The 14,476-nt window shown below is 45.9% G+C and overlaps 1 protein-coding gene across 9 annotated transcripts in view; it reads right to left on the reverse strand.

The window, feature by feature from the left end:
- The window catches only part of LOC110538899 (opioid-binding protein/cell adhesion molecule), a 564,414-nt gene that overhangs the window by 18,179 nt on the left and 531,759 nt on the right, over positions 1 to 14,476 (reverse strand). For all 9 annotated transcript variants that reach the window (XM_090192536.1, XM_090192538.1, XM_090192537.1 and 6 more), the window contains 2 exons: positions 2,017 to 2,137; positions 187 to 338 (listed from right to left, as the gene is read on the reverse strand). In XM_090192536.1, the coding sequence (XP_090048662.1) occupies positions 187 to 338; positions 2,017 to 2,137 (273 nt within the window). The remainder of the gene's footprint in view (positions 1 to 186; positions 339 to 2,016; positions 2,138 to 14,476) is intronic.

Below are 14,476 nucleotides of genomic sequence, written 5' to 3' on the forward strand. Positions count from 1 at the left end.
TTTCTAAACAAATAATAAATAAACATTTCAACATTTGTAAACATTCATAATAAACATTTATAAAATGTTTAATAATTTACGAAGCATTTAGAAGCATGTATAATGGCTTATTCATGAAAGTTATTATAAAGTGTTACCTACACAACATTCTATTTTTTAGCACCTTGAATGGCATAATGTACTCACCATACAAGACAAAGCTTGCGTTGGAGCTGCCGAGTTTGTTGATGGCGATGCACGTGTAGTTGCCGTAGTCTGCCTCTGAGATGTTTAAGAAGGTCAGCTTGGAGAGCTGCCCGGCGTCCTCGATCTCCATGCCATCTAAACCGTTGAAGATCCTTGAGAGAGAAGGAAACAGCTCTGTAGTCAGTGAATACATTTATGAATTTATTTAACCAATTTAAAATGCATATAGAGCTGCCTCAGCCATGCGAGTTAAACAATACACAAAATGTCCTTGTAGGGAAGACTCTCTCGCTCGCTCTCTCTCTCATATATATATATATATATATATATATATACACACTGCTCAAAAAAATAAGGGGAACACTTAAACAACACAATGTAACTCCAAGTCAATCACACTTCTGTGAAATCAAACTGTCCACTTAGGAAGCAACACTGATTGACAATAAATTGCACATGCTGTTGTGCAAATGGAATAGACAACAGGTGGAAATTATAGGGAATTAGCAAGACACCTCCAATAAAGGAGTGGTTCTGCAGGTTTGCTGTGTCTGTCAGCGTAGTGTCCAGAGCATGGAGGCGCTACCAGGAGACAGGCCAGTACATCAGGAGACGTGGAGGAGGCCATAGGAGGGCAACAGCCCAGCAGCAGGAGCGCTACCTCCGCCTTTGTGCAAGGAGGAGCAGGAGGAGCACTGCCAGAGCCCTGCAAAATAGCCTCCAGCAGGCCACAAATGTGCATGTGTCTGCTCAAACGGTCAGAAACAGACTCCATGAGGGTGGTATGAGGGCCCGACGTCCACAGGTGGGGGTTGTGCTTACAGCCCAACACCGTGCAGGACGTTTGGCATTTGCCAGAGAACACCAAGATTGGCAAATTCGCCACTGGCGCCATGTGCTCTTCACAGATAAAAGCAGGTTCACACTGAGCACATGTGACAGACGTGACAGTCTGGAGACGCCGTGTAGAACGTTCTGCTGCCTGCAACATCTTCCAGCATGACCGGTTTGGTGGTGGGTCAGTCATGGTGTGGGGTGGCATTTCTTTGGGGGGCCGCACAGCCCTCCATGTGCTCGCCAGAGGTAGCCTGACTGCCATTAGGTACCGAGATGAGATCCTCAGACCCTTTGTGAGACCATATGCTGGTGCGGTTGGCCCTGGGTTCCTCCTAATGCAAGACAATGCTAGACCTCATGTGGCCGGAGTGTGTCAGCAGTTCCTGCAAGAGGAAGGCATTGATGCTATGGACTGACCCGCCCGTTCCCCAGACCTGAATCCAATTAAGCACATCTGGGACATCATGTCATCCACCAATGCCACGTTGCACCACAGACTGTCCAGGAGTTGGCGGATGCTTTAGTCCAGGTCTGGGAGGAGACCATCCGCCACCTCATCAGGAGCATGCCCAGGCGTTGTAAGGAGGTCATACAGGCACGTGGAGGCCACACACACTACTGAGCCTCATTTTGACTTGTTTTAAGGACCTTACATCAAAGTTGGATCAGCCTGTAGTGTGGTTTTCCACTTTCATTTTGAGTGTGACTCCAAATCCAGTCCTCCATGGGTTGATAAATTTGATTTCCATTGATAATTTTTGTGTGATTTTGTTGTCAGCACATTCAACTATGTAAAGAAAAAAGTATTTAATAAGAATATTTCATTCATTCAGATCTAGGATGTGTTATTTTAGTGTTTCCTTAATTTTTTTCAGCAGTGTGTATGCTGATGACCCAATTACCTTTCTTGAAAATCAACTTCCAGGATAATCTAAAACCCTGCATAAAGCATAGATAGATTCAACATGTTTGCAAACATGCACAACAATTTACCTTCTGTCGTCTCGATACCACTCAAAGTCCGCCTTGGGCACCGCATCCACTTCACACTCCAGCACCCCTCTCTGGCCAAGGGTCACGCCAACGTCTCTGCCCTCTGACACACTGGGGGCATCTACGGGCACACGAGGGCACTCATGGGATCAGGATGCCAGAGAGGGAGTCAAGGTTAGGGCTGTGGCGGTCACAAAATGTTGTCAGCCGGTGATTGTCAAGTGGTCTCACTGTAATTGACCATGAATTAACATAAACACATTTAGCATATCCTGGCTTCCACTACAAGCCACTGGTGCAGACATTTGGAGCATCTACATTTTTAAAAAGTAAAATAAATCCATGAAATATAGCCTACTCCTTCACAATAAATCCATTATTTATTATAGACAGATCTAAAGAAGCATGATATGAAGAAAATGTTGTCTATTTCAATAGAACAGAATAGCATACTCTGAGTTGTCCTGATGTGGCTATACCAAATGGCTGTGGGCTACACTAGTTCATTTAGCAGACAAGACTTGCTTAACCTTTCTGGGATAGGGGGCAGTATTTTCACTTTTGGATGAACAGCGTGCCCAGAGTGACTGCCTCCTACTCTGTCCCAGATGCTAATATATGCATATTATTATTAGTATTGGATAAAAACACTCTGACGTTTCTAAAACTGTTTGAATGATGTCTTTGAGAAAAACAGAACTCATATGGCAGGCGAAAACCTGAGAAAAATCTAACCAGGAAGTGGGACATCTGAGGTTTGTAGTTTTTAAAATCTTGACCTACCGAAAACACATTGAGATATGGATGAGGTTGCACTTCTTAGGGCTTCCACTAGATGTCTACCATATTTAGAAACTGGTTTGAGGATTCTACTATAAAGTGGGGGGCTCATGAGACCTCTGAGTCAGTGGTCTGGCAGAGAGCCTTGGTCTCATGACGCGCGCTCCTGACAGAGTTAACTCTCTCTCGTTCCAGTGCTTTTTCTGTAGACAAAGGAATTCTCCGGTTGGAACATTATTGATGTTTTATGTTGAAAACATCTACCAATTGATTCCATACATCGTTTGACATCTTTCTAAAGGACTGTAACGGAACTTTTCAAGTTTTTGTCTGGATGAAGTGCCTGCGCCTCATGAAGATGGATTACTGGGCTGAACACGTTAACAACAAGTGGCAATTTGGACATATTTGATGGAACTTTATGGAATAAATCAGTCATTTATTGTCGAACTGGGATTCCTGGGAGTGCCTCCTGATGAAGATCAAAGGTAAGTGGATAATTATGGTGTTGTTTCTAACTTTGTTGATTCCAAAATGGCGGATTTTCTGGCTGTTTTGTGTTCTGAGCGCCGTTCTCAGATTATGCTTTTTCCCCAAAGTTTTTTTGAAATCTAACACAGTGGTTGCATTAAGGAGAAGTATATATTTAATTCTGCGAATAACACTAGTATCTTTTATCAATGTTTATTATGAGTATTTCTGCAAAATCACCGGATGTTTTGGAATCAAAACATTACAGCACATAAGGAGCCAATGTAAACTGAGATTTTTGGATATAAATATGCACATTATCGAACAAAACATACATGTATTGTGTAACATGATGTCCTATGAGTGTCATCTGATGAAGATCATCAAAGATTAGTGATTAATTTTATCTTTATTTCTGCTTTTTGTGACTCCTATCTTTGGCTGGAAAAATGGCTGTTTTTTTTACTTGGCGGTGATCTAACATAATCATATGTTGTGCTTTAGCTGTAAAGCAGTTTTGAAATCAGACATTATGGGTAGATTAATGTTTATCTTTCATTTGCTGTATTGGACTTGTTAATGTTTGAAAGTCACATATATCTAAAAATATTTTTTAATTTTCAGCGGAATGTTGTCGAGGGGTTCCGCTAGGAAAGGTTACAATTCTGTGTCATTATTTTATAATATATTATAGTATAAAGAATAAAATTGAACAAAGCTGAGTTGAGCGGTTAGCAAAGAAATTGGTACTCCTATATGCTTAATTTAGAGTTATTTATGTAACTTTAGTTTGTCCTGACCCTCTCTCCTTGGTGAGGATCAAAGGTGCCAGATAAGATTGGCACATGTTTGAAGATAGCCAGACCCCTCTCTCCCACAGAAAGATGGGGGGCTGTCCCCCTCTGCCTTTCAGTATCCACCAAAGGAATGCTTTGTCTAGAGAGTATGGTCTGCCTAAAAACTCTAACGTCAAAAGATTGGACATTGAAACAATATTTCTAATATTAAGAATGTGGGAAATGGTTAACTCTTATGGCTGCAGGGGCAGTATTGAGTAGCTTGGATGAAAGGTGCCCAGAGGTGCCCAGAGTAAACGGCCTGCTCCTCAGTCCCAGTTGCTAATATATGCATATTATTATTAGTATTGGATAGAAAACACTCGGAAGTTTCAAAAACTGTTTGAATGATGTCTGTGAGTATAACATAACTCATATGGCAGGCAAAAACCTGAGAAGAAATCCAAACAGGAAGTGGGAAATCTGAGGTTGGTTGATTTTCAACCCAGCCCCTATTGAATGAATACACAGTGGGATATTGGTTATGTTGCACTTCCTAAGGCTTCCACCAGATGTTAACCGTCTTTAGAAACTTGAATGAGGCTTCTACTGTGATGTGGGGCTGGATGAGAGCTCTTTGAGTCAGTGGTCAAGCACAGAGCCAGGTCCTGGTCACGCATTTCACATGAGCGCGACCTGCGTTCTATGGCTTTTCTAAAGACAATGGAATTCTCCGGTTGGAACGTTATTGAAGATTTATGATAAAAACATCCTAAAGATCGATTCTACACCTAGTTTGGAATGTTTCTAACACCTGTAATATAACTTTTTGAAGTTTTCGGCTGGACCTGCACGAGCGTTTGGATTTGTGTACTAAACGCCCTAACAAAAGTAGCTACATGCACATAAATAATGGACATTATCGAACAAATCAAACATTTATTGTGGAACTATGATTCCTGGGAGTGCATTTTGATGAAGATCATCAAAGGTAAGGGAGTATTTATAATGTTATTTCTCATTTCTGTTTTTTCTGAGCGCCATTCTCAGATTATGGCATGGTTTGCTTTTTCCGTTAAATTCTTTTAAATCTGACACAGCGGTTGCATTAAGGAGAGGTATATCTATATTTCCATGTCTAACAATTTTATTTTCATCAACATTTATAATGAGTATATCTGTAAAATGATGTGGCTCTCTGCAATATCACTAAATGTTTTTGGAACTAGTGAACGTAACGCTCCAATGTATTCTGCGATTTTTTTTATATAAATATGAACTTTATCAAACAAAACGTACATGTATTGTGTAACATGAAGTCCTATTAGTGTCATCTGATGAAGATCACCAAAGGTTAGTGATTAATTTTATCTCTATTTGTGCTTTTGGTGACTCCTCTCTGGCTGGAAAAATGGCTGTGTTTTTCTGTGAGTTGGTGGTGACCTAACAATCGTTTGTGGTGCTTTCGCTGTAAAGCCTATTTGAAATCGGACACTGTGGTGGGATTAACAACAAGATTGCCTTTAAATTTTAATTATGAGATTTCTGTTGTTTTGAATTTGGAACCCTGCACTTTCACTGGCTGTTGTCATTTCGATCCCTTTAACGGGATTGCAGCCCCAAGAAGTTTTAACCTTTCTGATCTCCCCATCCCGGATCCGGGATCGTGAATACAGACTCAAGCTCATTACCATAACGCAACGTTAACTATTCATGAAAATCGCAAATGAAATAAATATGCCATCTCTCAAGCTTAGCCTTTTGTAAACAACACTGTCAGACAACACTCTCAGATTTTCAAAATATGCTTCTCAACCATAGGAAAACAATCATTTGTGTAAAAGTAGCTAGCTAGCGTAGCATTTAGCGTTAGCATTAGCGTTAGCATCCAGCACGCAACATTTCAACAAAAACATAAAAGCCTTCAAATAAAATAATTTACCTTTGAAGAACTTTGGATGTTTTCAATGAGGAGACTCTCAGTTAGATAGCAAATGCTCAGTTTTTCCAAAAAGATTCTTTGTGTATTAGAAATAGCTCCGTTTTGTACATCACATTTGGCTACCAAAAAAACCCGAAAATTCAGTCCTCAAAACGCGAACTTTTTTCCAAATTAACTCCATAATATCGACTGAAAACATGGCAAACATTGTTTAGAATCAATCCTCAATGTGTTTTTCACATATCTCTTCGATGATATATCGTTCGTGGAAGCATGGTTTCTCCTCTCAATCAAATGGAAAAATACTTGCACCTGGCTTTGCGCACCAATTTCGACGCAGGACACCAGGCGGACACTTGGAAAATGTAGTCTCTTATTGTTACGGTGCGTGAATGAGGACCCAAAAGCGAATTAACGTAAACTGAGCTTCTTTAATAACAAAACAAAACGTAGGCTCAGATGGACCGGCAGGTTCCGACAGGACAGGACAAGGTTGCAGCAAACATGACGATAGTCTGGTTCAGGCATGAACAACACAAACAAGAATCCGACAAAGACAGGAGCAGGAACAGAGAGAGATATAGAGGACTAATCAGAGGGAAAAAAGGGAACAGGTGGGAAAAGGGGTGACGAGGTAGTTAGGAGGAGACAAGGAACAGCTGGGGAAAAGAGGGGGAGAAAAGAACCTAATAACGACCAGCAGAGGGAGACAGGGTGAAGGGAAAGGACAGAAACAAGACACAACATGACAATACATGACAGTACCCCCCCACTCACCGAGCGCCTCCTGGCGCACTCGAGGAGGAAACCTGGCGGCAACGGAGGAAATCCTCGATCAGCGCACGGTCCAGCACGTCCCGAGAGGGAACCCAACTCCTCTCCTCAGGACCGTACCCCTCCCAATCTACTAGGTACTGATGACCGCGGCCCCGAGGACGCATGTCCAAAATCCTACGGACCCTGTAGATGGGTGCGCCCTCGACAAGGATGGGGGGGGGGGGGGAAGACGAGCGGGGGCGCGAAGAACGGGCTTGATACAGGAGACATGGAAGACCGGGTGGACGCGACGAAGATATTGCGGAAGAAGAAGTCGAACTGCGACAGGATTAATAATCTGAGAAATACGGAACGGACCAATGAACCGCGGGGTCAACTTGCGAGAAGCGGTCTTAAGGGGAAGGTTCTGAGTGGAGAGCCAAACTCTCTGACCGCGACAATATCTAGGACTCTTAGTTCTACGCTTATTAGCAGCCCTCACAGTCTGCGCCCTATAACGGCAAAGTGCAGACCTGACCCTCTTCCAGGTGCGCTCGCAATGTTGGACAAAAGCCTGAGCGGAGGGGACGCTGGACTCGGCGAACTGAGATGAGAACAGCGGAGGCTGGTACCCGAGGCTACTCTGAAAAGGAGATAGCCCGGTCGCAGACGAAGGAAGCGAGTTGTGGGCGTATTCTGCCCAGGGGAGCTGTTCTGACCAAGACGCAGGGTTGCGAAAAGAAAGACTGCGTAAGATGCGACCAATAGTCTGATTGGCCCGTTCTGCTTGACCGTTAGACTGGGGGTGAAAGCCGGAAGAGAGACTGACGGAAGCCCCAATCAAACGGCAAAACTCCCTCCAAAATTGAGACGTGAATTGCGGACCTCTGTCCGAAACGACGTCTGACGGAAGGCCATGAATTCTGAAAACATTCTCGATGATGATTTGTGCCGTCTCTTTAGCAGAAGGAAGCTTAGCAAGGGGAATAAAATGAGCCGTCTTAGAGAACCTGTCGACAACCGTAAGAATAACAGTCTTCCCCGCTGACGAAGGCAGTCCGGTGACAAAATCTAAGGCGATGTGAGACCACGGTCGAGAGGGAATGGGAAGCGGCCTGAGACGGCCGGCAGGAGGGGAGTTACCGGACTTAGTCTGCGCGCAGACCGAACAAGCAGCCACGAAGCGACGCGTGTCATGCTCCCGGGTGGGCCACCAAAAACGCTGGCGAATGGAAGCAAGCGTACCCCGAACGCCAGGGTGGCCGGCTAACTTGGCAGAGTGAGCCCACTGAAGAACGGCCAGACGAGTAGGAACGGGAACGAAAAGAAGGTTCCTAGGACAAGCGCGCGGCGACGGAGTTTGAGTGAGTGCTTGCTTTACCTGCCTCTCAATTCCCCAGACAGTCAACCCGACAACACGCCCCTCAGGGAGAATCCCCTCGGGGTCAGTGGAGGCTACTGAAGAACTGAAGAGACGAGATAAAGCATCAGGCTTGGTGTTCTTAGAGCCCGGACGATAAGAAATCACGAACTCGAAACGAGCGAAAAACAGCGCCCAGCGCGCCTGACGCGCATTAAGTCGTTTGGCAGAACGGATGTACTCAAGGTTCCTATGGTCAGTCCAAACGACAAAAGGAACGGTCGCCCCCTCCAACCACTGTCGCCATTCGCCTAGGGCTAAGCGGATGGCGAGCAGTTCGCGGTTTCCCACATCATAGTTACGTTCCGACGGCGACAGGCGATGAGAAAAATACGCGCAAGGGTGGACCTTGTCGTCAGAGAGGGAGCGCTGAGAAAGAATGGCTCCCACGCCCACCTCTGACGCGTCAACCTCGACAACGAACTGTCTAGTGACGTCAGGTGTAACAAGGATAGGTGCGGATGTAAAACGATTCTTGAGGAGATCAAAAGCTCCCTGGGCGGAAACGGACCACTTAAAGCACGTCTTGACAGAAGTAAGGGCTGTGAGAGGGGCTGCCACCTGACCGAAATTACGGATGAAACGACGATAGAAGTTCGCGAAGCCGAGAAAGCGCTGCAGCTCGACGCGTGACCTAGGGACGGGCCAATCAATGACAGCTTGGACCTTAGCGGGATCCATCTTAATTCCTTCAGCGGAAATAACAGAACCGAGAAATGTGACGGAGGAGGCATGAAAAGAGCACTTCTCAGCCTTCACAAAAAGACAATTCTCTAAAAGGCGCTGGAGGACACGTCGAACGTGCTGAACATGAATCTGGAGTGACGGTGAAAAAATCAGGATATCGTCAAGGTAAACGAAAACAAAGATGTTCAGCATGTCTCTCAGGACATCATTGACTAATGCCTGAAAGACAGCTGGAGCGTTAGCGAGGCCGAAAGGAAGAACCCGGTATTCAAAGTGCCCTAACGGAGTGTTAAACGCCGTCTTCCACTCGTCCCCCTCCCTGATGCGCACGAGATGGTAAGCGTTACGAAGGTCCAACTTAGTGAAAAACCTGGCTCCCTGCAGGATCTCGAAGGCTGAAGACATAAGAGGAAGCGGATAACGATTCTTCACTGTTATGTCATTCAGCCCTCGATAATCTATGCAGGGGCGCAGGGACCCGTCCTTCTTCTTAACAAAAAAAAACCCCGCTCCGGCGGGAGAGGAGGAGGGGACTATGGTACCGGCGGCAAGAGCTACAGACAAATAATCTTCGAGAGCCTTACGTTCGGGAGCCGACAGAGAGTATAGTCTACCCCGGGGGGGAGTGGTTCCCGGAAGGAGATCAATACTACAATCATACGACCGGTGTGGAGGAAGAGAGGTGGCCCTGGACCGACTGAACACCGTGCGCAGATCGTGATATTCCTCCGGCACCCCTGTCAAATCACCAGGCTCCTCCTGTGAAGAAGAGACAGAGGAAACAGGAGGGATAGCAGACATTAAACATTTCACATGACAAGAGACGTTCCAGGAGAGGATAGAATTACTAGACCAATTAATGGAAGGATTATGACAAACTAGCCAGGGATGGCCCAAAACAACAGGTGTAAAAGGTGAACGAAAAATTAAAAAAGAAATGGTTTCGCTATGATTACCAGAAACAGTGAGGGTTAAAGGTAGCGTCTCACGCTGAATCCTGGGGAGAGGACTACCATCCAGGGCGAACAAGGCCGTGGACTCCCTTAACTGTCTGAGAGGAATGTCATGTTCCCGAGCCCAGGTCTCGTCCATAAAACAGCCCTCCGCCCCAGAGTCTATTAAGGCACTGCAGGAAGCTGAGGAACCGGTCCAGCGTAGATGGACCGACAAGGTAGTGCAGGATCTTGAAGGAGAGACAGGAGTAGTAGCGCTCACCAGTAGCCCTCCGCTTACTGATGAGCTCTGGCTTTTACTGGACATGAAGTGACAAAATGACCAGCAGAACCGCAATGGAGACAGAGGCGGTTGGTGATTCTCCGTTCCCTCTCCTTAGTCGAGATGCGGATACCTCCCAGCTGCATAGGCTCAGCACCCGAGCCGGCAGAGGAAGATGGTAGTGATGCGGAGAGGGGGGCAACGGAGAACGCGAGCTCCTTTCCACGAGCTCGGTGACGAAGATCAACCCGTCGCTCAATGCGAATAGCGAGTTCAATCAAGGAATCCACGCTGGAAGGAACCTCCCGGGAGAGAATCTCATCCTTTACCTCTGCGCGGAGACCCTCCAGAAAACGAGCGAGCAAAGCCGGCTCGTTCCAGCCACTGGAGGCAGCAAGAGTGCGAAACTCAATAGAGTAGTCTGTTATGGATCGATTACCTTGACATAGGGAAGACAGGGCCCTGGAAGCCTCCTCCCCAAAAACAGATCGATCAAAAACCCGTATCATCTCCTCCTTAAAGTCCTGATACTGGTTAGTACACTCAGCCCTTGCCTCCCAGATTGCCGTGCCCCAATCACGAGCCCGTCCAATAAGGAGAGATATGACGTAGGCGACACGGGCAGTGCTCCTGGAGTAAGTGTTGGGCTGGAGAGAAAACACAATATCACACTGGGTGAGGAACGAGCGGCATTCAGTGGGCTCCCCAGAGTAACACGGCGGGTTATTGATTCTGGGCTCCGGAGATTCGAAAGCCCTGGAAGTGGCCGGTGGATCGAGGCGGAGATGGTGAACCTGTTCTGTGAGGTTGGAGACTTGGGTGGCCAGGGTCTCAACGGCATGTCGAGCAGCAGACAATTCCTGCTCGTGTCTGCCTAGCATCGCTCCCTGGATCTCGACGGCTGAGTGGAGAGGATCCGAAGTCGCTGGGTCCATTCTTGGTCGGATTCTTCTGTTACGGTGCGTGAATGAGGACCCAAAAGCGAATTAACGTAAACTGAGCTTCTTTAATAACAAAACAAAACGTAGGCTCAGATGGACCGGCAGGTTCCGACAGGACAGGACAAGGTTGCAGCAAACATGACGATAGTCTGGTTCAGGCATGAACAACACAAACAAGAATCCGACAAAGACAGGAGCAGGAACAGAGAGAGATATAGAGGACTAATCAGAGGGAAAAAAGGGAACAGGTGGGAAAAGGGGTGACGAGGTAGTTAGGAGGAGACAAGGAACAGCTGGGGAAAAGAGGGGGAGAAAAGGTAACCTAATAACGACCAGCAGAGGGAGACAGGGTGAAGGGAAAGGACAGAAACAAGACACAACATGACAATACATGACACTTATGGTCAATCTTCCAATGATATGCCTACAAATACGTCACAATGCTGCCGACATCTTGGGGAAACGGCAGAAGGTCTAAGCTTATACCTGTCGCATTCACAGCCATATAAGGAGACATTAGAAAACAGAGCTTCAGAAATTCTGCTCATTTCCTGTTTGACGTTTCATCTTGGTTTCGCCTGTAGAATGAGTTCTGGGGCACTTACAGACAATATCTTTGCAGATTCTGAAACTTTAGAGTGTTTTCTTTCCAAAACTGTCAAACTGTCAAAACTGTCAACTGAATATGCATAGTCGAGCATCTTTTCGTGACAAAATATCGCGCTTAAAACGGGAACGTTTTTTATCCAAAAATGAAATAGCGCCCCTAGAGATCCAACAGGTTAACTTCTTGACGCTACCCATCCCTGTCGCGGGATCATTTTCGTCAGCAACCACTGAATAGCATAGCGCAATAGTCCAATATAATTACAAAAAAATATTAATATTCATGAAATCACAAGTGCAAAATTGCAAAACACAGTTTAGCCTTTTGTTAATCCCCCTGTCGTCTCAGATTTTGAAATTATGCTTTACAGCGAAAGCAATCCAAGCGTTTGTGTAAATTTATCGATAGCCTAGCATAGCATTATTTACACTTAGCATCAGGAAGCTTGGTCACAAAAATCAGAAAAGCAATCAAATTAACCGCTTACCTTTGATGATCTTCGGATGTTTTCACTCACGAGACTCCCAGTTACACAACAAATGTTCCTTTTGCTACATAAAGATTATTTTTATACCCAAAATACTGACGTTTGTTTGTCGCGTTATGTTCAGAAATGCACAGGAAAGAGCGTTCACGACAACGCAGACGGAAATTCCAAATAGTCTTCATAATGTCCACAGAAACATGTCAAACGTTTTTTATAATCATTCCTCAGGTAGTTTTTAAAATATATATTCGATAATATATCAACCAAGTGTGTAGGTTTTTCAATAACAGCGGGAGGAACAATGGCGGCTTCATTGGATACCATCACTTATCGATTGCCTCAGTTTCATCCCGTGTCAGCATTAATGTTGTTTTGTTCCCCCTGTCCAGAAGCTGTCCTTGTTTTGTTTCATGTTGATCATTTATTAAATATTCACTCCCTGTACTTGCTTCTCGTCTCCCAGCGTCTGTCCTCACAGAATGCTGACAGCACAATATTGGAAGCATCAGGGAGTTTTTTTGTTTTTTTGTTGGTGATGTTGGGTCCAGGTGCTGCTGCCGAAGGAACCGGGGGTTCCTCAGCTGGCTCATCAGGCTTCCATGCCGTAAATGGCTCAATAGGTTTTCTTTCCTCGGTTAGCTCAGCAGGCTCCCATCACACGTCATACCTCAGCCGGCTCGTCGGGCTCCCACGCCACAGACGGCTCGTCGGGCTCCCACACCTTGGTTGGCCAGTCAGGCTCGCCCAGGTGGGACGCCAGGTGACGCCCCTAAAGGGGGAGGAGGTACTGTCACGCCTTCTCCTGCTCACCCTCTTTGGCGCTCGTTACGCGCCAAAGAGGACTCTATCACGCATTGATTGCCTCCCCTATAATAAATAATTAAGCCAATTTGTGTATTGCTGATTCATCAATAAGGTTAGGGTTTGTGCAGATATCCAAGAAATATGCGAAATCAGAATGAGACTGATGAGGTACTTATTAATAATTCACTGTTCAAATCAAATCAAATTGTATTAGTCACATGCGCCGAATACAACAGGTAGACCTTACAGTTGCTTACTTACGAGATCCTAACCGACAGTGCAGTTTCAAAAAATATTGATAAGAATAAGAGATGAAAGTAACAAGTAATTAAAGAGGTGCAGTAAGAAATAACAATATATACAGGGGGGTGCCAGTAACAGAGCCAATGTGCGGGGGCACTGGTTAGTTGAGGTAGTATGTACATGTAGGTGGAGTTATTAAAGTGACTATGCATAGATGACAACAGAGTGGCAGTGGTGTGGAGAGGGGAAGGGGGGGGGGGATGTGAATAGTCTGGGGAGCCATTTGACTAGATGTTCAGGAGTCTTATGGCTTGGGGGTAGAAGCTGTTTAGAAGCTTCTTGGACCTAGACTTGGTAATCCGGTACCACTTGCCGTGCGGTAGCAGAGAGAACAGTCTATGACTAGGGTGGCTGGAATCTTTGAACATTTTCAGGGCCTTCTTCTGACAGCACCTGGATGGCAGGAAGCTTGGCACCGGTGATGTACTGGGCCGTTCGCACTACCCACTGGAGTGCATTGCGGTCGGAGGCCGAGTAGTTGCCTGAGGAGGCAGTGATGCAACCAGTCAGGATGCTGTCGATGGTGCAGCTGTAGAACCTTTTGAGGATCTGAGGACCCATGCCAAATCTTTTTAGTCTCCTGGAAGGGAATAGGTTTTGTTGTGCCCCCTTTACAACTGTCTTGGTGTGCTTGGACCATGTTAGTTTGTTGGTGATGTGGACACCAAGGAACTTGAATCTCTCAACCTGCTCCACTGCAGCCCTGTCGATGAGAATGGGGGCATGCTTGGTCCTCTTTTTCCTGTAGTCCACAATCATCTCCTTTGTCTTGATCACGTTGAGGGAGAGGTTGTTGCCCTGGCACCACACGTCAGGTCACTGACCTCCCTATAGGCTGTCTCGTTGTTGTCAGTGATCAGGTCTACCACTGTTGTGTCATCGGCAAATTTAATGATGGTGTTGGAGTCGTGCCTGGCCGTGCAGTTATTAGTTAACAGGGTGTACAGGAGGGTGCTGAGCACGCACACCTGAGGGGCCCTTGTGTTGAGGATGTGTTGTTACCTAACCTTACCACCTGGGGGCGGCCCATCAGGAAGTCCAGGAACCAGTTGCAGAGGGAGGTGTTTAGTCCCAGGGTCCTTAGCTTATTGATTGGGGCGGCAGGTAGCCTTGTGGTTAGAGTGATGGACCAGTAACTGGAAAGTTGCAAGATCAAATCCCCGAGCTGACAAGGTACAATCTGCCCCTGAAGATGTTACTGTTCCTAGGCCGTCATTGAAAAGAAGAGTTTGTTCTTAAATGACTTGCCTAATTAAATAAATGTAAAATAA

This window comes from Oncorhynchus mykiss, chromosome 12 (genome assembly GCF_057628025.1).
Source record: "Oncorhynchus mykiss isolate SJ-2025 chromosome 12, ASM5762802v1, whole genome shotgun sequence".
NCBI lineage: Eukaryota > Metazoa > Chordata > Actinopteri > Salmoniformes > Salmonidae > Oncorhynchus > Oncorhynchus mykiss.